Below are 26,190 nucleotides of genomic sequence, written 5' to 3' on the forward strand. Positions count from 1 at the left end.
AAGAGGGGGGACCCAGGAAACTATAGGCCGGTCAGCCTAACATTAATACTGGGTAAGATGGTGGAATGCCTCATCAAAGATAGGATCTCAAAACACATAGACGAACAGGCCTTGCTGAGGGAGAGTCAGCATGGCTTCTGTGAGGGTACGTCTTGCCTCACGAATCTTATAGAATTCTTTGAAATGGTCAACAGGCATGTGGATGCAGGAGAACCCGTGGACATTATATATCTGGACTTTCAGAAGGCGTTTGACACGGTCCCTCACCAAAGGCTACTGAAAAAACTCCACAGTCAGGGAATTAGAGAACAGGTCCTCTCATGGATTGAGAACTGGTTGAAGGCCAGGAAGCAGAGAGTGGGTGTCAATGGGCAATTTTCACAATGGAGAGAGGTGAAAAGCGGTGTGCCCCAAGGATCTGTCCTGGGACTGGTGCTTTTCAACCTCTTCATAAATGACCTGGAGACAGGGTTGAGCAGTGAAGTGGCTAAGTTTGCAGATGACACCAAACTTTTCCGAGTGGTAAAGACCAGAAGTGATTGTGAGGAGCTCCAGAAGGATCTCTCCAGACTGGCAGAATGGGCAGCAAAATGGCAGATGCGCTTCAATGTCAGTAAGTGTAAAGTCATGCACATTGGGGCAAAAAATCAAAACTTTAGATATAGGCTGATGGGTTCTGAGCTGTCTGTGACAGATCAGGAGAGAGATCTTGGGGTGGTGGTGGACAGATTGATGAAAGTGTCGACCCAATGTGCGGCGGCAGTGAAGAAGGCCAATTCTATGCTTGGGATCATTAGGAAGGGTATTGAGAACAAAACGGCTAATATTATAATACCGTTGTACAAATCGATGGTAAGGCCACACCTGGAGTATTGTGTCCAGTTCTGGTCGCCGCATCTCAAAAAAGACATAGTGGAAATGGAAAAGGTGCAAAAGAGAGCGACTAAGATGATTACGGGGCTGGGGCACTTTCCTTATGAGGAAAGGCTACGGCGTTTGGGCCTCTTCAGCCTAGAAAAGAGACGACTGAGGGGGGACATGATTGAGACTTACAAAATTATGCAGGGGATGGACAGAGAGGATAGGGAGATGCTCTTTACACTCTCACATAATACCAGAACCAGGGGACATCCACTAAAATTGAGTGTTGGGCAGGTTAGGACAGACAAAAGAAAATATTTCTTTACTCAGCATGTGGTCGGTCTGTGGAACTCCTTGCCACAGGATGTGGTGATGGCGTCTAGCCTAGACGCCTTTAAAAGGGGATTGGACAAGTTTCTGGAGGAAAAATCCATTATGGGGTACAAGCCATGATGTGTATGCGCAACCTCCTGATTTTAGAAATGGGTTATGTCAGAATGCCAGATGCAAGGGAGGGCACCAGGATGAGGTCTCTTGTGATCTGGTGTGCTCCCTGGGGCATTTGGTGGGCCGCTGTGAGATACAGGAAGCTGGACTAGATGGGCCTATGGCCTGATCCAGTGGGGCTGTTCTTATGTTCTTATGTTCTTACAGTTTTCAATATTATACAGTGCTCTGTAACTGTTTGATAGTATTATGCCAGGGACTAGACAGGTAGCCACTGAGACATGATTAGCCATGGGATTCATACCCCCTTTCTATGCTGAAGCCACTGTTCCTGACTTGAAGACGATTAGGAAAAAAATAATTCAAAGTAAAACATTGTTATTTTAATAGTTTTAAGTTAACAATAAAATAGGATACTCTGGGTTCAGCTCTTGTTATTCCAAAATTTCACCCTGAGTTTCTGCCAGGAAACCAAGAAAAATGCAACCTATGGCATAAGTACATTTTCACAATGTTTAAACTGAGAGTTTTTATTCTAGGTACACTTCATAGTCATTTTGTTGGAGGGGGGCGGGTGCGTAGATTAGATTCTTATGTATAATCATCCCAGGCTTCACCTTAGGACACCACCAGCTCTTTCCATATGTCAGAGACAGGACACTGAAGGAAAAAGAATGATTATTAGATATCTCATTGTTGTCTTCTTATTAACTGTTCTCGTTTGTTCAGATCAGGCCGCAGGATAATGATGTAGCATTTGGGAGAAAAGATGCAGCCTAGTAGCCCAGCACTGGAGGCCAAGATGGAGAAGATCTCTACAGCCACCATGGCTTTTCCCCTTGTGCTCAGGTAGGTTGGCACAAAGGACACCCAAACACTGCAAAAGACCAGCATGCTGAAGGTGATGAATTTGGCTTCATTGAAACTGTCTGGCAGTTTCCTGGCTAGAAAAGCCACACTGAAGCTGACAGAGGCCAGGAAGCCCATGTAGCCCAGGACAAAGTAAAACATGGTGGCCGAACCTTCATTACATTCCACTACAATTTCTCTAATCTGTGAGTGCATGTCCAGCTCGGGGAATGGAGGAGAAACACCCAACCAAGCAGCACAAATGCCTACTTGAAAAAGAGTGCAGGATAAGACAATAAAGTGTGCCAATCTTTTCCCCACCCATTTCCGGAAAATGTTTCCAGGCTTGGAGGCCATGAATGCCACCACCACTGTGATGGTTTTGGCCAAGATAGACGAAACAGCAACAGAGAAGATGAGGCCAAAGGCTGTTTGCCGGACAAGGCAGGTTGTGTTTGTAGACTTTCCGATGAAGAGCAATGAGCAGAGGAAGCAAAGAAGGAGGGAGATGAGAAGAATATAGGTGAGGCTGCGGTTGTTGGCTTTGACAATGGGAGTGTCCCTTTGCTGAATGAAGATTCCCAGCATCACAGCTGTGATCACAGCAAAGAAAAGAGCCAAGGCAGCTAAAGTCATGCCCAGGGGTTCTGCATAAGATAAAAAGGTTGGTGTCTTGGGAATGCATCCATCTTGGTGCTTGTTTGGGTAATGATCTTCCATGCAAGGAATACAGTAATCCATGTCTGAAAAAGCAACACAAAAAATTCTAAGATTCTGTTCTTCTAAGGCAGCAGTTTTCAAACTTTTGGGGAGAGTTTGAGATGCTCTAAGTTCATACAGGGGTGGGGGGAGGTAATCCATGTCTGGAAAAAGAACACATACCAAATTCAAGCTACTATAATTGTTACCAGGAATGACGATATGTTCTTCCAAGAGTGTCAGTGCTTTCAACACACTAGCAGCCCAATCTTATGGGCCTGCTGTGCTGCTGGAAGGGTGGTGGCTGGTGGGAAGAATGGGTAGGGGGGTGGGAGGAACAGGGTAGAGATTGGGGTATGATGGAATGTGTGTCAAGGATGGGAAGGGGGCATTATTAGCTGCAGCATCTTTGCTGATATCCTATCCCTTTTCCCGGCCTCAACCCAGCCAGTGGCAGTCCTGGAGAGGGTCGGGGGGGGGAAGCCCTAGGTGCCATGCCTGTGAACCCCGTGGGGGTGGAACTGCTGTGCCTGCTGCAGCACTGCTACTGTCACCTGCCCTTCAGAGCCATTCTGGGGGCAGGCAGAAACCCCGTGCTGCATTCAAAGCTGCTCTGGAAGCCTTCTGAGTTCTCTGGAGTGCCCTGTTTAATGGTGCTCCGGAGGACTCAGAATGCTTTCAGAGCACCTAGGAACATTGTGTGAGGCTTCATAAGGTGTGTAAGTCTCCTCGGGGGGCAGCGTGTTGCAGGGGGTGTCATGTTAGGGGTCCCAGGGCAGCACAGGGGCCAGGTCTGCAACTGAATCCAGCTTGCCAAGTCTGCTCGGACCTGCCCCAGCAAAATTGTCACATCCTGGCAGTGTACCCCTGGCGCAAGGGAACCAAGAATCTTGCTGAGACATCTGGGACTTCCCCTTTCGGGATGCAGGGTGTGCTCCAGTGGAAGGCTGCTCCAGAGGGGCAGGGGAGAGGGTTAGAGAGGATTAATCCAATTCAAATTTCTGAACTATACACAGCTTACCGATTTGATCTGAGATCTTCCCTTCTGGACACGGAGCACAATCATAGCAGCAAAATTTCTCCCCTTCCTTCCTTTTCCTGCTGGAACCAGGTGGGCAGTTATCATTACAGAGAGACAAGGGCGGCACCTGTCCTTAAATCGAGGAAGTTTTAGCATTAACACCAAGCATGTTTGGGGAGTTTTGGTGTACAAAAGACGTGCCAGTTAAGAAGAGGGGTGATGACAGTGTATAATACTATCCTTCAGTTCACAGGTGGCACATTTGGTCAAATGTACTCAAAATTATTTATGACTTAGACATAAACACAAATAGAGGATGATAACAGTTTCCACACTTGGATGGAGCCCTGGTGTATTGAGGTCAAGAAGGAGGAGGTAGCAGTTGTTTCCTTGACCTGGCCTTTGCTGCCCCATTGAGTCTCACTGGACCTTTGCCAGTTCCAGGTCTGAGTGGATGCAGAAGGATGAATCCAGGCTAGGAAGGGGGATCAGATTTTGGCAGCAGCGCTCCTGCTGACCCCAGCCCTTTCCTGGCCTTGATCTGCTCTACTCCTTGCTTGCGTCTCCACCCCATTCTGCCCACTTGCCTCCTTGTTCCACTGACTCCTGAGCACTGTCCACCCCTGTACCAACTTACCAGTGCTGGGGTGCTTGTGGTGGCTACCAGCATGAGGGTCTGGTCTCTCCTTTCTTACAGTGGCAGCTGGGCAGTGTGCTACGGTACCTTGATATTTGCAGTGCCCAGAAAAAACACTGAGTCACCGGAAGATGCATTCTGGCGGGGGAGAGGACCAGTTGGATCGGGCCACTTATCTGACCATGCTGTTTTTGAGCATTGCGGGGCTGGGGAGCCTTCTTTTGTGTCACTTAACAACCTTGTTCGCTCCTAGGAGATGGCTTTTCTCCACAGGGTTCAAAGTGCTGCACAAGCAAGGTACAGTCACACATGGAACTTGTCAAGGATCACGCAAGGCTCCTTGACAGCTAACTTGACAGTGTGGGTAGGGATGAGTGGGCTGACAATAAAAAGCGCGGCTTCTGCTTGAGTCTTGGACTGTCAAGCTGTTCTGGGAGCCTGTATTCAGCTGATCATTTCCAAAACTCATGGCCCAATCTTATGCTTATTGCACCAAGCCATGCTGTGTTGGTTCTCTTCTTACACTGGCACTGACTGCCACTAAGTAGTGAGTGCAAGTAGCAAAACATCAGGAGAGGCAGGAGGGGATGGAAAGAGGGCAACTGGGGGGGTTGGAAGGGGCAGGAGATGGGAAGACTTGGTACCACTGGATATCTCAATCCCTTTCCTGGACCTGATCCTGCACACAGGTCAGTACAGAATTGTGACAGCAAAATAGATGTTGAAGGTCTGAATATACCCTTCTGTGTTGTGGATATTTACCTCTGAGTAAAGGAACTATTGTTCCCTTACCTAGAGAAGACCTCTGCAACTGACCCCCACCTTAGGATGCAGCGGTTGTTGTTTTGGTGCTGGTGCATCCATGGGGGTGGTGGTGGAAATGATACGATTGGACATTAAGTGTACCTCCAAGGACTGCAGGGAAATGTACAGGTGACTAGGAACTGGACCCTCAGACAGCCTCTGCCACCTACCTGTGTCTCTTTGCACATAGTAAAACAAAATTTCAAATTTTGACAGGAGATATTTATCTAGCAAAAAACAAGATTTCCCAACCTGAATAAAATAGTCAGGCCACTCAATTCCATCCACATCAATGGCAAACATTACGCCTGAATCAGCCTGAAGATTCAAACTCCCCACTTTGACTCTGACGTAGGAGTCATTCCTGAAAGTGATCAAGTTTGTAATATCGAATCCAGCTGCTAATTCTCCCTGTTCGTTGAACTGAATTTCCTCTCCACAACTGTTGTTGAACGAGAGCCTCAGAAGAGGTGAGTGGAGCTGGGTGGAAAGAGGCATGAAAGCATCAGGTTTAAACCTACAATAATATTCCTAGTAAGCTGTTCTAAACGGAATTCCCTAGATGAATTTCCTTCTTAGAGTGAAAAGGGTTTGATAGATTATTCTTTGACAAGTTATATTTGACCATAGCTTCTTTAGGGACCGTGTAAAGGAAAGATCATAGCCAGGTTCTATGCCAATTAATTGCATGAGTTGGTTATGATGCTGATTGGGAGAACATCTGAAAAGAACCACGTGTCATGGTAGAGGAAAGGGTTCTCAGCATCTATGGGCTGATCCAGGGCAGTAGGGCCTAGTGGTTAGCACACTCATACCTTTCCTGCCCCCCTCTTTCCCCTGCTTGGACACTCAGCAGAATGCAGAAAAGCTTTGGTACAATGTCACCTCTGCCACCAGCCAGGAGATCAGGCTAGAGAGAGGGGCTAGCTGGGCAAAGCCCCCGCTTTGAAAAAAAAAAATTGAACCTCTGTGTTTTCTATCAAAATCATTCTCATACTAGCACTTGCAGAGGATGTAGATGTGACAATCCACAGTGCAGTTCATTTATACTGTAAACAAATTACTAAAACTCTAACCAAAAAGGGAAAAATGAAATGATTGATAAAAGCAGATAAAGAGGAAATAAACTTGGCTAAGGGGTATTCCCAACTGCACTTATAATTTATGCCAGCAGATGGTGCTGAGGCACTTCGTGTTGCATGTTAAAAGGACCAGCTGCAAGTTAAATCTGAGGACATAAGAACAGCCCCGCTGGATCAGGCCATAGGCCTATCTAGTTCAGCTTCCTGTGTCTCACAGTGGCCCGCCAAATGCCCAGGGAGCACACAAAACAGCAAAAGACCTGAATACTGGAGCCCTCCCTTGCATCTGGCATTCTGACATAACCCATTTCTAAAATCAGGAGGTTGCACATACACATCACGGCTTGTAACACGTGATGGATTTTTCCTCCTGAAATTTGTCCAATTCCCTTTTAAAGGCATCTACGCCAGATGCCATCACGACATCCTGTGGCAAGGAGTTCCACAGATTAACTACACACTGAGTGAAGAAGTATTTTCTTTTGTCTCTCTTAACTCTCTGAACACTCAATTTTAGCAGATGTTCCCTGGTTCTGGTGTTGTGTGAGAGGGAAAAGAGCATCTCTCTATCCACTCTGTCCTTCCCAGGCATAATTTTGTATGTCTCTGGGTGCAATCCTAACTCACTTCCCAGCACCGACATAAGGGTAATACAACTTTGAGGTAAGGGAACAAACATTGCCGTACCTTCAGGAGGCCTCCGTGACTGCTCCCCATCTGCAGGATGCAGCACATGTCCCACTATCACAGCTATGCCAATGCTGGAAAGTTGGTTAGGATTGTGCCCTCAATCATGCCCCCCTTCATGCGCCTCTTTTCTAGGCTGAAGAGGCCTGAATGCATTGTGGAAGGACTACAAATGGCAAAAAAAAACCATAAGCACTGATGATCTCTAGCTAGACTTATTCCTGCCTTTTCAGGGTTACCCAGTTATCCAACATTTTCACTCATCTTCAGTGAGTCCCTTCCACCCAGAGCCCACTACATGGGCTTTGGGCTGCTGGAACAAAGAGAGCACTCCTTCTTGTCAGCTTGGAACTTTTAGCGCTAGGTTTTAACACAGTCACTGGTTTACCCGACGAAGTCTTTCCTTCCTGGAGGAGAACTGGCAGGAACATGAGCCAAGCAGCTAGTTCAATCCTGATTCAAAGTTTCAGACTCAAACAGAAGACAAAAGCTAAACAAAAATGATGTTTTGCAGAACAAAGGGCTGCAAACCTGCTGCTCCCAGCATCTGAATGGCACAGCAACTGCCCCCAAATGCAGAGAAATGGACAGAGAATTGAGGAAATGCAGAGAAAATGCACAGAAAAAAAAGGGGGAACTTGGGGAATGCAGCCAGTCAGCTTAGCCTCTGGGAACTAAGTGCCAGGTAAGGCACAAGAGTTTAGCATCTGGGCGAGGAGAAGGCAAGGAGACCTCTGAGTTTTGGAGAAGGAGAGGAGGAGGAGCAGGAGCAGGAGGAGGAGGTAAGTGTACTCATTCTAACGCTTTGTCTTTCTAACTCCCTGTCTTCTAACCTTAACCTTACCTTTAAAGCAACCTTAAATCAAAATTGAAAGTTAGCACCTAAGGGAGGTACATAGGGCTACTCTGAGCAGGAGCAGAGTCCTACTCGTGAGTAAGAGTAAGTCCTACTCGTGAGTAAGTGCCCAAGGGTCAGGCATTTAAATCAAAATTGAAAGTTAGCTGCACCTAAGGTAGCACTTAATCGAAGGAAGGGAGGAGGATAAAGTGAAAAGCAGGTTTTCTACTTGTTTAAATTAAACCTATACTTAACCCAGGTTAAACCTAATCTAAGTTAGAACATAACCTAAACAGGTCAGTAAATTGGGACACAGGATCTAGAGAGCAATAAATAATTAAACAAACCCAAATAAAAACTAGCTTGAGGTTACAAAAACAGTCCAGCCTAAGAGAACAGAACTAGGAGGGAAAGGACCTAGGAAGGGCCAATTCCCAACCCATTAAGAGCCCCATTAGGCTAATCCAAGCAGTCCATTCAGGAGCCTGCAGAGTAGGTCACGCCCATCAGCGGCCATTTGCCTTCCTGAGCTTTTGTAAACTCACCTGGGAAGGCCAGCCCCCTTTCAATCAGGAAGGAAGGAGGGGGGAGGAGCCAGCCAGGACTATAAAGCTAGGCGGGCCATCGCGTGAGGCTCTCTGCAGACGCGTGTGGCCTCTGGGAACCAAGTGCCTCTGGGAACTAAGTGCCAGGTAAGGCACAAGAGTTTAGCATCTGGGCGAGGAGAAGGCAAGGAGACCTCTGAGTTTTGGAGAAGGAGAGGAGGAGGAGCAGGAGCAGGAGGAGGAGGTAAGTGTACTCATTCTAACGCTTTGTCTTTCTAACTCCCTGTCTTCTAACCTTAACCTTACCTTTAAAGCAACCTTAAATCAAAATTGAAAGTTAGCACCTAAGGGAGGTACATAGGGCTACTCTGAGCAGGAGCAGAGTCCTACTCGTGAGTAAGAGTAAGTCCTACTCGTGAGTAAGTGCCCAAGGGTCAGGCATTTAAATCAAAATTGAAAGTTAGCTGCACCTAAGGTAGCACTTAATCGAAGGAAGGGAGGAGGATAAAGTGAAAAGCAGGTTTTCTACTTGTTTAAATTAAACCTATACTTAACCCAGGTTAAACCTAATCTAAGTTAGAACATAACCTAAACAGGTCAGTAAATTGGGACACAGGATCTAGAGAGCAATAAATAATTAAACAAACCCAAATAAAAACTAGCTTGAGGTTACAAAAACAGTCCAGCCTAAGAGAACAGAACTAGGAGGGAAAGGACCTAGGAAGGGCCAATTCCCAACCCATTAAGAGCCCCATTAGGCTAATCCAAGCAGTCCATTCAGGAGCCTGCAGAGTAGGTCACGCCCATCAGCGGCCATTTGCCTTCCTGAGCTTTTGTAAACTCACCTGGGAAGGCCAGCCCCCTTTCAATCAGGAAGGAAGGAGGGGGGAGGAGCCAGCCAGGACTATAAAGCTAGGCGGGCCATCGCGTGAGGCTCTCTGCAGACGCGTGTGGCCTCTGGGAACCAAGTGCCTCTGGGAACTAAGTGCCAGGTAAGGCACAAGAGTTTAGCATCTGGGCGAGGAGAAGGCAAGGAGACCTCTGAGTTTTGGAGAAGGAGAGGAGGAGGAGCAGGAGCAGGAGGAGGAGGTAAGTGTACTCATTCTAACGCTTTGTCTTTCTAACTCCCTGTCTTCTAACCTTAACCTTACCTTTAAAGCAACCTTAAATCAAAATTGAAAGTTAGCACCTAAGGGAGGTACATAGGGCTACTCTGAGCAGGAGCAGAGTCCTACTCGTGAGTAAGAGTAAGTCCTACTCGTGAGTAAGTGCCCAAGGGTCAGGCATTTAAATCAAAATTGAAAGTTAGCTGCACCTAAGGTAGCACTTAATCGAAGGAAGGGAGGAGGATAAAGTGAAAAGCAGGTTTTCTACTTGTTTAAATTAAACCTATACTTAACCCAGGTTAAACCTAATCTAAGTTAGAACATAACCTAAACAGGTCAGTAAATTGGGACACAGGATCTAGAGAGCAATAAATAATTAAACAAACCCAAATAAAAACTAGCTTGAGGTTACAAAAACAGTCCAGCCTAAGAGAACAGAACTAGGAGGGAAAGGACCTAGGAAGGGCCAATTCCCAACCCATTAAGAGCCCCATTAGGCTAATCCAAGCAGTCCATTCAGGAGCCTGCAGAGTAGGTCACGCCCATCAGCGGCCATTTGCCTTCCTGAGCTTTTGTAAACTCACCTGGGAAGGCCAGCCCCCTTTCAATCAGGAAGGAAGGAGGGGGGAGGAGCCAGCCAGGACTATAAAGCTAGGCGGGCCATCGCGTGAGGCTCTCTGCAGACGCGTGTGGCCTCTGGGAACCAAGTGCCTCTGGGAACTAAGTGCCAGGTAAGGCACAAGAGTTTAGCATCTGGGCGAGGAGAAGGCAAGGAGACCTCTGAGTTTTGGAGAAGGAGAGGAGGAGGAGCAGGAGCAGGAGGAGGAGGTAAGTGTACTCATTCTAACGCTTTGTCTTTCTAACTCCCTGTCTTCTAACCTTAACCTTACCTTTAAAGCAACCTTAAATCAAAATTGAAAGTTAGCACCTAAGGGAGGTACATAGGGCTACTCTGAGCAGGAGCAGAGTCCTACTCGTGAGTAAGAGTAAGTCCTACTCGTGAGTAAGTGCCCAAGGGTCAGGCATTTAAATCAAAATTGAAAGTTAGCTGCACCTAAGGTAGCACTTAATCGAAGGAAGGGAGGAGGATAAAGTGAAAAGCAGGTTTTCTACTTGTTTAAATTAAACCTATACTTAACCCAGGTTAAACCTAATCTAAGTTAGAACATAACCTAAACAGGTCAGTAAATTGGGACACAGGATCTAGAGAGCAATAAATAATTAAACAAACCCAAATAAAAACTAGCTTGAGGTTACAAAAACAGTCCAGCCTAAGAGAACAGAACTAGGAGGGAAAGGACCTAGGAAGGGCCAATTCCCAACCCATTAAGAGCCCCATTAGGCTAATCCAAGCAGTCCATTCAGGAGCCTGCAGAGTAGGTCACGCCCATCAGCGGCCATTTGCCTTCCTGAGCTTTTGTAAACTCACCTGGGAAGGCCAGCCCCCTTTCAATCAGGAAGGAAGGAGGGGGGAGGAGCCAGCCAGGACTATAAAGCTAGGCGGGCCATCGCGTGAGGCTCTCTGCAGACGCGTGTGGCCTCTGGGAACCAAGTGCCTCTGGGAACTAAGTGCCAGGTAAGGCACAAGAGTTTAGCATCTGGGCGAGGAGAAGGCAAGGAGACCTCTGAGTTTTGGAGAAGGAGAGGAGGAGGAGCAGGAGCAGGAGGAGGAGGTAAGTGTACTCATTCTAACGCTTTGTCTTTCTAACTCCCTGTCTTCTAACCTTAACCTTACCTTTAAAGCAACCTTAAATCAAAATTGAAAGTTAGCACCTAAGGGAGGTACATAGGGCTACTCTGAGCAGGAGCAGAGTCCTACTCGTGAGTAAGAGTAAGTCCTACTCGTGAGTAAGTGCCCAAGGGTCAGGCATTTAAATCAAAATTGAAAGTTAGCTGCACCTAAGGTAGCACTTAATCGAAGGAAGGGAGGAGGATAAAGTGAAAAGCAGGTTTTCTACTTGTTTAAATTAAACCTATACTTAACCCAGGTTAAACCTAATCTAAGTTAGAACATAACCTAAACAGGTCAGTAAATTGGGACACAGGATCTAGAGAGCAATAAATAATTAAACAAACCCAAATAAAAACTAGCTTGAGGTTACAAAAACAGTCCAGCCTAAGAGAACAGAACTAGGAGGGAAAGGACCTAGGAAGGGCCAATTCCCAACCCATTAAGAGCCCCATTAGGCTAATCCAAGCAGTCCATTCAGGAGCCTGCAGAGTAGGTCACGCCCATCAGCGGCCATTTGCCTTCCTGAGCTTTTGTAAACTCACCTGGGAAGGCCAGCCCCCTTTCAATCAGGAAGGAAGGAGGGGGGAGGAGCCAGCCAGGACTATAAAGCTAGGCGGGCCATCGCGTGAGGCTCTCTGCAGACGCGTGTGGCCTCTGGGAACCAAGTGCCTCTGGGAACTAAGTGCCAGGTAAGGCACAAGAGTTTAGCATCTGGGCGAGGAGAAGGCAAGGAGACCTCTGAGTTTTGGAGAAGGAGAGGAGGAGGAGCAGGAGCAGGAGGAGGAGGTAAGTGTACTCATTCTAACGCTTTGTCTTTCTAACTCCCTGTCTTCTAACCTTAACCTTACCTTTAAAGCAACCTTAAATCAAAATTGAAAGTTAGCACCTAAGGGAGGTACATAGGGCTACTCTGAGCAGGAGCAGAGTCCTACTCGTGAGTAAGAGTAAGTCCTACTCGTGAGTAAGTGCCCAAGGGTCAGGCATTTAAATCAAAATTGAAAGTTAGCTGCACCTAAGGTAGCACTTAATCGAAGGAAGGGAGGAGGATAAAGTGAAAAGCAGGTTTTCTACTTGTTTAAATTAAACCTATACTTAACCCAGGTTAAACCTAATCTAAGTTAGAACATAACCTAAACAGGTCAGTAAATTGGGACACAGGATCTAGAGAGCAATAAATAATTAAACAAACCCAAATAAAAACTAGCTTGAGGTTACAAAAACAGTCCAGCCTAAGAGAACAGAACTAGGAGGGAAAGGACCTAGGAAGGGCCAATTCCCAACCCATTAAGAGCCCCATTAGGCTAATCCAAGCAGTCCATTCAGGAGCCTGCAGAGTAGGTCACGCCCATCAGCGGCCATTTGCCTTCCTGAGCTTTTGTAAACTCACCTGGGAAGGCCAGCCCCCTTTCAATCAGGAAGGAAGGAGGGGGGAGGAGCCAGCCAGGACTATAAAGCTAGGCGGGCCATCGCGTGAGGCTCTCTGCAGACGCGTGTGGCCTCTGGGAACCAAGTGCCTCTGGGAACTAAGTGCCAGGTAAGGCACAAGAGTTTAGCATCTGGGTGAGTTCAGCAGCAGGGTGAGGAGGCCAGGGCCCCATACACTGCCCTTCCTCTTCCCTTGAGAAGAGGGCTGCTATCCAGTGTACGGTTTTAAAAGGACCCCTAAAGAAAACAACAAAACAATAACAAAAAAGCTATGCAGTCAGACAGCCAGCAGCAGGGTGGGGGCTATCCAGTGTTCTGCATCGAGTGCCACATGTATGATTATATGCCTCTGGGGCATAAGTCATGGGTGTGTCCTCGGTGCAAGGAGCTCCAGGGTCTCAGGGAACGCGTCAGCTCCCTTGAAGCCTTGGTGGCCGACCTGGAGAAGCGCAGGCAGCCAGAGGAGGACCGTGGGGAGACTTCCGGGGACGATCAGGCTTCGTCCCAACCTCAGGCGTGCAGCTCCTCGGCTGCCCGGGTGGGAAGTCTCGGGACTGGAGGATGTCATCCTGGAGAGGAGGGAAACAATCCCCTAGGGGGGACCCCTTCTCCAGGGGATGGGCCCGTATCCGAGCGCACTCGGGATACTCCTCGGCGGGAGGGGGGTCGGGGGCTTCTTGTAGTGGGGGATTCGATTATTAGAAACATAGAGAGGGGGGTTTGCGACGGATGTGAGGACCGCATGGTGACTTGCCTGCCTGGTGCGAAGGTTGCGGACATCACTTCTCGTCTAGACAGGCTAGTAGACAGTGCTGGGGGAGAGGTAGCGGCTGTGGTGCATGTCGGCACCAACGACGTGGGCAAGTGTAGCTGGGAGGTCCTGGAGGCCAAATTTAGGCTTTTAGGCAGGAAGCTGAAAGCCAGGACCTCAAAGGTAGCGTTCTCTGAAGTGCTACCTGTTCCACGCGCAGGGCCAGCTAGGCAGGCGGAGATCAGGGGTCTCAATGCGTGGATGAGACGGTGGTGTAGGGAGGAGGGGTTTAGATTCGTTAGGCACTGGGGAACGTTTTGGGACAAGCGGGGCCTGTACAAGAGGGACGGGCTCCATTTGAACCAGAATGGAACCAGACTGCTGGCGCATAACATTAAAAAGGTGGCAGAGCAGCTTTTAAACTGATCCCTGGGGGAAGGCCGACAGGAGCCGAGGGGCATCCGGTTCGGGACTCCTCATCCCTATGGGATGAGGATGGGGAGGTTAGAGAACAACAAGACAAAGGCAGGGTAGGAGAAGAAATTGGGAAAGGTAGGGTGATGGGATGTGATAGACGGTTTGGCACAATGAGAGGATGCGGGGACAAAGGAGCGAATAAGCAGCCCATCCTGGGGCATTCCGTGTATAAATGCTTTTATGCGAATGCCCGAAGTCTACGAGCAAAGGTGGGAGAACTGGAATGTCTGGTGACAAGGGAAAATATTGACATAGTGGGCATAACGGAAACCTGGTGGAATGCGGAGAATCAGTGGGATACCGCAATCCCGGGCTATAAACTCTACAGGAGGGACAGGCAGGGGCGTGTTGGAGGTGGGGTGGCCCTTTATGTTAAGGAAGGGATAGAATCCAGCACAGTAGAGATTGAAGGTGGGTCCGACTCCACCGTAGAATCTCTGTGGGTTAAATTACCAGGCTTGTGCAGCAATGTAATACTGGGGGCGTGCTATCGTCCTCCAGACCAGAAATCTGATGGGGACCTTGAAATGAGGAAACAGATCAGGGAGGTGACAAGGAGGGACAGGGTTGTAATCATGGGGGACTTCAATTATCCTCATATTGACTGGGTCAATTTGTGTTCTGGTCACGATAAGGAAACCGGATTTCTTGACGTGCTAAATGACTGTGGCTTAGATCAGCTAGTCAAGGAGCCCACCAGAGGACAGGTGACTCTGGATTTAATTTTGTGCGGTACGCAGGACCTGGTTAGAGATGTAAACGTTACTGAGCCATTGGGGAACAGTGATCATGCTGCGATCTGTTTTGACGTGCACGTTGGGGGAAGAATACCAGGCAAATCTCTAACAAAAACCCTTGACTTCCGACGGGCGGACTTCCCTCAAATGAGGAGGCTGGTTAGGAGGAGGTTGAAAGGGAGGGTAAAAAGAGTCCAGTCTCTCCAGAGTGCATGGAGGCTGCTTAAAACAACAGTAATAGAGGCCCAGCAGAGGTGTATACCGCAAAGAAAGAAGGGTTCCACTAAATCCAGGAGAATGCCCGCATGGCTAACCAGCCAAGTTAGAGAGGCTGTGAAGGGCAAGGAAGCTTCCTTCCGTAAATGGAAGTCTTGCCCTAATGAAGAGAATAAAAAGGAACATAAACTGTGGCAAAAGAAATGTAAGAAGGTGATAGGGGAGGCCAAGCGAGACTATGAGGAACGCATGGCCAGCAACATTAAGGGGAATAATAAAAGCTTCTTCAAATATGTTAGAAGCAGGAAACCCGCCAGAGAAGCGGTTGGCCCTCTGGATGGTGAGGGAGGGAAAGGGGAGATAAAAGGAGACTTAGAGATGGCAGAGAAATTAAATGAGTTCTTTGCATCTGTCTTCACGGCAGAAGACCTCGGGCAGATACCGCTGCCCGAACGGCCCCTCCTGACCGAGGAGTTAAGTCAGATAGAGGTTAAAAGAGAAGATGTTTCAGACCTCATTGATAAATTAAAGATCAATAAGTCACCGGGCCCTGATGGCATACACCCAAGGGTTATTAAGGAATTGAAGAATGAAGTTGCAGATCTCTTGACTAAGGTATGCAACTTGTCCCTCAAAACAGCCACGGTACCAGAAGATTGGAGGATAGCAAATGTCACGCCTATTTTTAAAAAGGGAAAGAGGGGGGACCCGGGAAACTATAGGCCGGTCAGCCTAACATCCATACCGGGTAAGATGGTGGAATGCCTCATCAAAGATAGGATCTCAAAACACATAGACAAACAGGCCTTGCTGAGGGAGAGTCAGCATGGCTTCTGTAAGGGTAAGTCTTGCCTCACGAACCTTATAGAATTCTTTGAAAAGGTCAACAGGCATGTGGATGCGGGAGAACCCGTGGACATTATATATCTGGACTTTCAGAAGGCGTTTGACACGGTCCCTCACCAAAGGCTACTGAAAAAACTCCACAGTCAGGGAATTAGAGGACAGGTCCTCTCGTGGATTGAGAACTGGTTGGAGGCCAGGAAGCAGAGAGTGGGTGTCAATGGGCAATTTTCACAATGGAGAGAGGTGAAAAGCGGTGTGCCCCAAGGATCTGTCCTGGGACCGGTGCTTTTCAACCTCTTCATAAATGACCTGGAGACAGGGTTGAGCAGTGAATTGGCTAAGTTTGCAGACGACACCAAACTTTTCCGAGTGGTGAAGACCAGAAGTGATTGTGAGGAGCTCCAGAAGGATCTCTCCAGACTGGCAGAATGGGCAGCAAAATGGCAGATGCGCTTCAATGTCAGTAAGTGTAAAGTCATGCACATTGGGGCAAAAAATCAAAACTTTAGATATAGGCTGATGGGTTCTGAGCTGTCTGTGACAGATCAGGAGAGAGATCTTGGGGTGGTGGTGGACAGGTCGATGAAAGTGTCGACCCAATGTGCGGCGGCAGTGAAGAAGGCCAATTCTATGCTTGGGATCATTAGGAAGGGTATTGAGAACAAAACGGCTAATATTATAATGCCGTTGTACAAATCGATGGTAAGGCCACACCTGGAGTATTGTGTCCAGTTCTGGTCGCCGCATCTCAAAAAAGACATAGTGGAAATGGAGAAGGTGCAAAAGAGAGCGACTAAGCTGATTACGGGGCTGGGGCACCTTCCTTATGAGGAAAGGCTACGGCGTTTGGGCCTCTTCAGCCTAGAAAAGAGACGCTTGAGGGGGGACATGATTGAGACATACAAAATTATGCAGGGGATGGACAGAGTGGATAGGGAGATGCTCTTTACACTCTCACATAATACCAGAACCAGGGGACATCCACTAAAATTGAGTGTTGGGCGGGTTAGGACAGACAAAAGAAAATATTTCTTTACTCAGCGCGTGGTCAGTCTGTGGAACTCCTTGCCACAGGATGTGGTGCTGGCGTCTAGCCTAGACGCCTTTAAAAGGGGATTGGACGAGTTTCTGGAGGAAAAATCCATTATGGGGTACAAGCCATGATGTGTATGCGCAACCTCCTGATTTTAGGAATGGGTTAAGTCAGAATGCCAGATGTAGGGGAGAGCACCAGGACGAGGTCTCTTGTTATCTGGTGTGCTCCCTGGGGCATTTGGTGGGCCGCTGTGAGATACAGGAAGCTGGACTAGATGGGCCTATGGCCTGATCCAGTGGGGCTGTTCTTATGTTCTTATGTTCTTATGTTCTTATGTTCTATCACCTTTCAGAAACCTGAGGACTCACAGTAAAATGGTAACATTGGATTGACAGGATTACCTGCCAGGGCTCCAGGTTCAGTCTTTTTCCATTCCCTCTTTCTTCATATCTGGCTCTGGGGGAAGGCAGGAGATGCAGGGCATGTGCCACAGCATAGACAGCATTGTAGATACTATAGCTGTGGCCCGTCATGCTCATTTCAAAAACAGGTGCAGGGAGGCTCTCCAGCTCCTCCTCTCCAGTACATTGTCTTCTACTCTTTGGAGGCACACCAAGTTTTGGGAACGAACAGCCAAATGCATGCTCCCAGAACATCTTCATATAGCCATTATTTTTCTCCTCCAAAGGGTCTATATTCTGAAGAAAGTCTGTGAATCCAGGAGGCTGATTGGAATGAATTGAAAAGGAAAGAGCACCATGGAAGAGAGCATCACGGAATGGCTGAATATTAAATATCATGTAATAGATGTTGCTTGTAAAATCAATCTGGGCTGTCATAATCCACAATTTACCTTCAGGGGGTTTAAATTCTGGAGTGACCAGAGGAATCATATTTATAGCGCATATAGTGGTCGTCAATAATACAATATTTGGAATGTCCGCATAGAAAACAATTGCATTGGCTTTACTCCCCAGGAACACTGGCATATTGTTCACAAGTTCTTTGAGATATTCAGTTATTGTCACAGCATGCATTCTCCCTTTATGCCTTTCAGTGAAGGCTGAACAAATTCCTTTTTGGGACAGCATGGGTTCCAAGACCTGTAAGAAATGTTCTCCAGCTTCATTATCCATAGCGAGGAGGCCGACCCATTTCCATCCAAAATGCAGACATAACTGGACAATTCCCCAGTACTGAAGGGCTTCATTGGGGACCATGCGATAAAAGGAAGGCAATTTGGACTTGTCCTTCTTTCCTGGTTCAAATGAGCCATAGGAAAACTTGAAAAATAGAACCCAGTTACTTTAGGCATGAAATAGGATTATTTGAAATTCATATTATGTACTTGCTTAGTAATTAATTTCTAACTCACTTTTTTTTAAAGATAGAAATCCTCATGGCTGCTTGGATTGAATTATAAATGTACTTTCCAGTCTTTAAACTCTTTAAAGAAAAACTTTGTATTTTGTCCCACTTCTACAGAAGATAATTCAATTTATTTATTTTTTATTTTTTTGAAAAAAAAAAAATTTCGGAAGGCTGAAATGTTTGTACTATCTGATATACTCCAAAATAGAAAAATTCTTAGATTTCACTTATCTTTTTAATCCTACATATTTTTTTTCAGAAGAGAATGTCCCTGCTCTGAGTACCTGGTGACACATCTAATCATAAAAGAAGGGAAGAGTGACTTGCATGTGAAATGAAGAAAAGTGTTTGTGGCCCTCCCAAGGATAGTTCTTACCTGTGGAATCTTGAAAAGACCTAAGGTGTTTGCCATATATGAGGAGATATCAGAGTCAAGTCCACCAATGACTCCAATTAAATTTTTCTTGGAGCCACAGTTGTAGTTGGGGATGAACTTTGATGACTGAAAGAGCAGGCCCAGAGTACTGCGGTAGGTAGTCCTTGCAACACTGTAGCTGTCATAGATATGAAATCCCAGAGTGATATTGGGCAAGATTTCAGAGTTTTCATTGATCTCATCTATGGCAAAAGCCAAGGCCAGGATGTGCTGGTACATCTTTGTTATCATTCTGTAAAGGAAGTGTCTGACAGTTTTAAGTAGAATCCAACAGTGTCTGAATACATTTTAGCAACTAACTGGCCCTCCCAGGCTCTAAGAGTTTGAGCTGCTTGGTAGTGAAATGAGGACCAAAATCATAGAATCATAGAGTTGGAAGGTGCCTAAAAGGTCATCTAGTCCAAACCCCTGCCTTAGGCAGAAAATCCTCTTACAGCACTCCAACAGGTGCTTGTCGAGCCAGTAAAGGTACTTGTGACAGAATCCACTGGAAATCTAGTTTGTCATAGTTGTTCTCTGCTGAAAAGAGCAGGTATTACTGTTTACATGAAAGATATTTCTGAAGTGAGGCACAGCCCAGTCTGCAATCTAAATAATATTTGAAATTTATCGGCGCACACACAAGCACACAGAAAGACATTATAGAACCATCTATTCAGAATGGATGGCACTTTTCCAGGCTCATGCACCTCTAGGACCACACGGAAGCCTCATTGAGGCTCCCGACATGGTCAGTTACAGAAAGATTCTCCATAAAGAGTATGGTTGTTTTGATATCTTAAACCAGCCTGAATGATATCTGAACATCCTTTCCTTGGGGTTGCGTTGCACTTACATTATCACTGGAAAGTTGGACAGGATTGAGCCCTTAGTCTGGTAACTTTCAGGCTGGCCAAAGAATCCTCCATCCGGGATAGCCCAGTTTCTGTGCTCTTGGAAGAGATGACATCAACTGGAAGCCTAATCCTACGAATGCCTACTCCGATTTAGTCCCAGTATAGTCAAGGGGGCTTACTCCCAGGTAAGTGTGGATAGAATTGCAGCCAAAATCTAATTTATATAACAGGCAACTAGAAGAGTATTGTTGAGAGCAAGGCTTCCTAAGGCTTCCATGGTCACTAGACAGGAAACCAAAACACGACAGGTAATAAAAAGAACTGTATGATATTATATGTGAGTTGAAATGCTTTTTACTACAATCCAAAGGGCACAATCCTAACCAATTTTCCTGCACTGGCATAGCTGTGCCAGTGGGGCATGTGCTGCATCCTGCAGATGGCAGGAAGTCACAGAGGCCTCCTCAAGGTAGGTCAATTTTTGTTCCCTTACCTCAAAGTTGCATTACCGTTATGTTGGTGCGGGAAAGTGGGTTAGGATTGCTCCCAAAATGTCCTTTTTGAGCATAGCATGTATGTCTCTTTGTATGTCTTTAACCATTTCAAATGTTAAATTGTTCGTAGTTCATAGCTATTCATTAAATACCCCAAACACGTCTTAAGTGCACGACTCATTTTCCCCCAAACTGTCAGATCTGTTGCGGACATGCCAAGATGCAGAATGCCAATATATATATATATATATTTGACTATTGGAGGAGGAGGGGAGAGAACTCCTTACAGTGGTAATTTTTTAATCTCTTGCTTAGAAGGATGTTTTTCAAAGGAAAATTTCGGAGACATGTAACTGATACTAGATACGATCCCGCCAATAAGAATCTCTCCTGGCTGGTACCACTCATGTCGGATAAGCATGGGAACATCCCCCGCACACTTCTCAGCATGTGCTTTGCACACCATTGGAGGTAGCAATAGCAACAGCAACAGCAGCATGACGGATAAGCCCCCTTTTCTCCTTAATCTCAACCATGTTATAAAAGCCAGACTTGTATCTCTGTTCCTGGAACTTGAAAGGCTGATTTAGAAGAAAAGGTTGAAATGGACAGAGCCCTGCCTGTCAATAGTCCCTAATCTGAGCTGGGAATTGTACCCTACAGTTTTTATAACCACTCCCAGGCTTGCTCACTGATATTTTCCTTGTGTGTGCTTGGAAAGAGCTTTGCCCTTGGGAATTGATGGCACTGATTGCTGAAATTACAAGGGAGTACATTATTTTTGCTATGTGTTTTTCTTACTTCCTTGTGATCAAAGGAGGCAAACCTGTTTGCTACTCAACAGTTTCAGACTCACTCAAAGTGATCAGATACAATAGGAGATGATACAATAGATGATACATCTATTGTATCATCTCTGTTAATCCAGAGGTTCCCAAACTCTCTGGGAGTTTGGAAACATGGGAAAGTGCTTGCGGGGGTGGGGGGGCAAAGGCAGTGACGAGATTGCCGCGATCACATCGCTGCTGGGGATAGAAGGAGTTTTTTAAACTCACCATTAGCAGTGACTTGGGGGGGCTTCAAGGAGCCCTTGGACCCTTTGCTGGGCTCCCCACATCTCAGAACAACTAAAAATAGCAATCACGGCCCACTTCCGGTTTGCAACTGCGAAACCAAAAGTGGGTTGGGATAGGTATTTTTAGTTGTTCTGAGACATGGAGGTCCCCGCACCACCTAGTGGGCCGGCAGTGCTAATGGTGAGTTAAAAAACCCTTTTTATCCTTGGCAACAGCACAATTGTGGTGATCATGTTGCTTCCTTCACCATCGAAGTGACCCTTAAGGGGACAGAGACGGGGCTTCCCTGGCTGGGATGTCACAACATCCCAGTTTGAGAACCTCTGCCTTTAACTGTTGTGTAGAAGAGGTGCAGCTTTTTATACCATTCCATGTTGAGCTGGACCAGCCCAAATTCTCTATTTTGCAAATTTAGAATTGTCCTTTTGCAATTTCATGCTCAGGAATTCTTTGAAAAGGTCAACAGGCATGTGGATGCAGGAGAACCCGTGGACATTATATATCTGAATTTCAGTAGGCGTTTGACAGAGACCCTTATCAAAGGCTGCTGATACAACTCCACAGTCAGGGATTAAAAGGACAGGTCATTTTATAAATTAGGAACTGGTCAAAGACCAGGAAATAGAGAATGGTTGTCAATTTGCAATTTTCACAGTAGAGAGAGGTGAAAACAGTGTGCCCCAAGGATTGGTCCCAGAATTGGTGCTTTTCAATTTGTTTATAAATGACCTGGAGATGGGGTGATAAAGTGCAGAAGGGATTGTGAGGATCTCCAGAAGGATCTCTCTGAAATGGGGGAACAGACAGTTAATACACTTCAATAAGTAAGTATAAAGTGATGCACACTGGGGTGAAAAAAAGTCAAAGTTTCACACATAAGCTGGTGGGTTCTGAACTTTCTGTGATGAATCAGGAGAGAGTTTTTGGGGTGTTGGTGGACAGCACGATGAAAGTGAAGACTGAGTGTGCAGTGGCTATGAAGAAGACCAGTTCAATGCTTGGGAAAATTTAAAAAAGGGATTGAGAATAAAACAGCCAATATTATAATGCCATTGTACAAATTGATGGTAAGACCACACCTGGAGTATTGCATCCAGTTCTGGTCCAGTTATGTCATTGTCAGTTACTTCCAGTGGTACTTTGAATAGGTGGGTCATGTGAAGTGGGATGGCCGAGGACAAACCTTGAGAGACACTGTTCTAGAGTAAGACCTTGGGTACTCATTCCAGAAACTTTGGAATGAATCACAATGAAGGAACAAAGAAAACAAAAGTTCATTACAGAAGAGTGTTTCATCATTCATCCAATCAGATGCTTTATTCTACATACACATCGTAATGGCTGTACAGTATATGGCTGGGACATATAAGAAAAGATGATGGGATTCATCTAGGACAGTGTTTCTCAAACTGTGGGTCGGGAGCCACCAGTGGGTCACGAGGCAATTTTTGGTGGGTTGTGAAAAGTTTCCAAAATATTTTTTTAAAAAACCCTTTGCTAGCACCCTTGCCCAGTTTGCAGAAGAAATTGTAGCAGAGGGAAAACTAGATGGAAAGACTGCTCTCACAGCTGGAATACTAATCTGTGAAGATGAGGGCACCTTCATACCCCAAATTAATACGTCACATATTCTGATTTTCTCTAGTAATTGGCATGACGTAGCTCATGTGTGAACCATGTTTCAGCCTTTGTCTGGTCTGGAAGTTCCTCACTCAACACACTCCTCTCCAATTCAGCCTTCTCATACCCTGGAAGGACTGTAGCAAGGTTCGGGGGAACAGTCATTGTCTAGGGAGAGTCTAGCAAATGTCTACATACATACTATATGTAAGGTCTCTAGCGGCCTTGGGAGCACAGGACCCGGATTTTTAATATTTATTTATTTATTATTAAATAAAAATATTCATTCTTTCTTGATCTCTTTCTTTGTCTAGTAAAGATATGTAGGTTGTGATAGTCATTTTTCAAAGTGGGACACAGTGCTAAAATGTTTGAGAAGCACTGGTTTAGGATGTCCCAAGTGCTAAGCTCAGGCAGGCTCATTCACACATGAAACTAAATCGTTTCAAGAAGACAGGAGGAAAAAAAATAGAGCTTCTACTGGATATTTGAATGCTGTCTTCTTATTAATTGCTCTCTTTTGTTCAAATAAGGTTTCAGTATCAGCCATGGTGTAGGCTTCCTCATGAGGAAGCTGCTTCAACCATTCACTAATGAGGCTATACTATATCTGCAAAACTAGACGTGAGAGGGCAAAATGGATGCCATTTTTGGAATCGGCACCCCAAATATACCCAGGAATTGGTGTAACATTTAAGGAAGCTAAATGTGCTGTGGGATGCTGTGGGCATTATCGTGGGTACATGGTGGCAACTACTGCCATAAGCCAAACACACCAGGCCCAGGAATGCATACATTCCTTAACAGTGTCGAGGAAACTGACCTGCTGCAGTTGCTCTTTCGCTGGCGAAGGAGTGTAGAGGAGCTCAGCGACAGAGCTGCGGGACTGCAGCTGCTGCAGAAGTCAGCGTTAGTGTCCACAGGACACTTTCCATTCTAGTGTGAGCCTAAATACAATGATACTCGTCTCCTGCAATTATTTTCTGTATTTGAAAGACTTTAGAGAGATTTAGGAGTGTGTTTACTCTTCTGTATTACTGTATATGGCTGCCAAAGTCGGGCAGGCGGGTAGACCTGACCTCTAAATTGGGAAGACTTTGGACTTTGGACTTTGACAGGGGCTCCAAAGACTATTCCAGCTGTTGCCAGTTTCCCCACCTGTTTTGCCCCCATTCTGCCCACCCCCACTGCCACCCCACTCTGTTTCACCCCCTTCCACTTTGGGAAGGGGCCCAAAAGAAACTTTGCACACCCTGATAAAATTCCTCTCAGAGGCCCTGCCTGCAAGGGCCTCTATGCGTCTACCTGGACTTGCACCAGGTCTGAGTAGGGGCAAGGGGAAATACTGGGGACGAAATGGAAAGGGTGATATTGATAATCAGCACGTATACCTGCCCTCCAAGCCCCTGAGTCCCTGATTCCCAGTGTTGTACACCAGTGAGGAAGCATCACCTGCCAGGGTTCCATGCTCACTTTGCTTCCATCCTCTATTTTTCTGGGTCTGGAGGAATGCATGAGATGCAAGGCATGTGCCACAGTATAGACAGCATTATAGATACTGTAACTGCTACCAGTCATGCTCATTTCAAAAGAAGGCGCAGGAAGGGTCTCCAGGTCTTCCTCTCCAGTACACGTTTCTATATTTTTAAGCGGCACACCGAGTTTAGGAAATGAGCAGCCGAATGCCTGCACCCAGAATCTGTTCCTAAAACTATCTTCTTTTTTTTTTACTCCAAAGGGACTATATTCTGAAGGAATTCTGTGAATCCAAGAGGCTCACTGGAGCGAACTGAGAAGGAAAAAGCACCATGGAATACGGGCATCTTTTTCAGGAATCCATCGATCAGTTCAGCTGCGGTTGTGAAACAGACTTTGCCTTTATGTCTCACAATGAAGGCTGAACAAATTCCAGTTTGGGACAGCATGGGTTCCAAGACCTTTAAGAAATATTCTCCAGCATCATTATCCATAGCGAGGAGGCCGACTCATTTCCATCCAAAATACAGACATTGTTTCCGCACTGTCCAATGAACACTCGAGACAACAGATATGGGAGAAAAGGCCACTTTATTTCACATTAGCAAGAGAAGAGTAGGCTGAGACCTGCAGCATCCGAGGCAGTGAAAGCCCCTGTGGTGTGGGATGGGACCTCTGGGTGGTACCAGAAACCTCTGCCCACACGCAGGCATGCACCGACTCCAAGTCGCGCCCCGCTTCTGGGCGGCGCGTCTCATCCATGTCTGTCCCTTAAGGGGAAGGCAGCCGGACCATGGACTGCGCCACCTCAAGCCACTGAGCCTCTGAGGTGGGCCCTGTGTTCCCGGCCAGGGCCCCGTCTACGTCCTCATGCCGCCGAGCCCCTAAGGACTGAAATGGGGTTCCGCCCTGCCTATGCCGCCTGAAGGTGCATGCCCAAAGTCCCATTCACTCCTCCTAACCCACACCACCTGCCACAAGGAGGAGTCAGCTAGCGCTTGACCCCCCCCCGCTCCCAACCAGTGGCAGAAGCACCTTAAGGCTGTCCCACAGGTCTTTAAGAAAGATGTCTGCGCCTTCCTCCGACAAATGAACACCATCGCCCCTGTACAGGTAAGGTAGCAAGAACACAATTGCAGGATGCATTACCACCCTGCCACCAGTGTGAGACACAAAGCCACCAATGCCCTTGGTGATTTTCCTGCGCATCCTTTCAATCTTAGCACAGTAGAAGGCCCCTTGCCATACATGACGCTGCAAGACGTCCGACCAGACCAAGGTGGAACCAGGCAGCCAACCCATAAGGGTGGTGATGTCCTCGCGGGCTCTTTTCATCAGAGCCAGACCAGACATCCTGCAAAGGTCATTCTCACCCAGATGTAGCACCAAAATATCCGGTGGGGGGTTCACATTCAGGAACTCCATCAACACAGGCAGCAGCTGGCCCCATCTCATCCCCCTCTTGGCTAACCAAGTAACCCGCACTGCCGGGCTGAGGCCCAGATGCGATCCGAGGAGGGTTGCAGCCACCCTCTTGCAGGCCCAAAAGACAATGGAGTGGTCGCAGATTAACACATGTACCGGGCTACCACAGTGTCCTCCAAGATGAAAGCAGAGATGTTAATGCAAGGTATCCCTGCTGCAGCTGCTGTTGCAGCCTAACATGCATTCTGGGCCACCACAGCGTCCTGCAAGATGAAAGCAGAGAGTTTATAGCAAAGCATCCCCTTTAACACTGCTCCCCCCACAGATTGGGGAATGCCTGGAACACCAGAGTCACTGTAGTGGACCGTGCAATACTGGTCGGGAATGTCAACATTCACGGATGTCCCCGTGGGGTAAGACAATTGGTGAATGAGGCGGTATACCCCAGGGGCCTTCTTAGGCACCACCCCCAGCGGAGAACCTTAAGGTCAGGTGGGGGGGAGTAAGAAAAAGGGGCCCAAACACGCCCCAAATCCACCCATTCGCAATCGTCCTCTGGACTATGCCCTCCATGCCCGTGACTGACTTCAGGTTGCGAGCTAAACTCACGCCCTTATGGTGTGGCGAGCAGATATGGAAACCCTGAGTGAAACCCTCCCA

At 46.9% G+C, this 26,190-nt stretch overlaps 1 protein-coding gene across 1 annotated transcript; it reads right to left on the reverse strand.

Moving 5' to 3' along the window:
- Positions 1-1,998: 1,998 nt before the first annotated feature.
- On the reverse strand, positions 1,999-18,822 carry LOC136653696 (vomeronasal type-2 receptor 26-like). Its single transcript, XM_066630579.1, has 5 exons — positions 18,544-18,822; positions 17,198-17,623; positions 5,571-5,798; positions 3,878-4,004; positions 1,999-2,900 (listed from the first exon to the last, which is right to left on the reverse strand). Exons 1-5 carry the CDS (start codon positions 18,820-18,822, stop codon positions 1,999-2,001), a joined length of 1,962 nt encoding a protein of 653 aa, XP_066486676.1.
- Between the last annotated feature and the right edge of the window lie 7,368 nt (positions 18,823-26,190).

Source organism: Tiliqua scincoides, chromosome 5 (genome assembly GCF_035046505.1).
Source record: "Tiliqua scincoides isolate rTilSci1 chromosome 5, rTilSci1.hap2, whole genome shotgun sequence".
Taxonomy (NCBI): Eukaryota; Metazoa; Chordata; class Lepidosauria; order Squamata; family Scincidae; genus Tiliqua; species Tiliqua scincoides.

Bases quoted from the DNA above. Each gene is read 5' to 3' on its own strand.
- LOC136653696 (XM_066630579.1), bottom strand. From the start codon at position 18,822: ATGTACCAGCACATCCTGGCCTTGGCTTTTGCCATAGATGAGATCAAT. The intron at 17,624-18,543 runs GTAAGAACTATC...ATGACAGCCCAG, and splicing joins GTCTTTTCAAGATTCCACAG to ATTGATTTTACAAGCAACAT. The intron at 4,005-5,570 runs GTTGGGAAATCT...ATTTAAGGACAG, and splicing joins GGCCTGACTATTTTATTCAG to GTGCCGCCCTTGTCTCTCTG.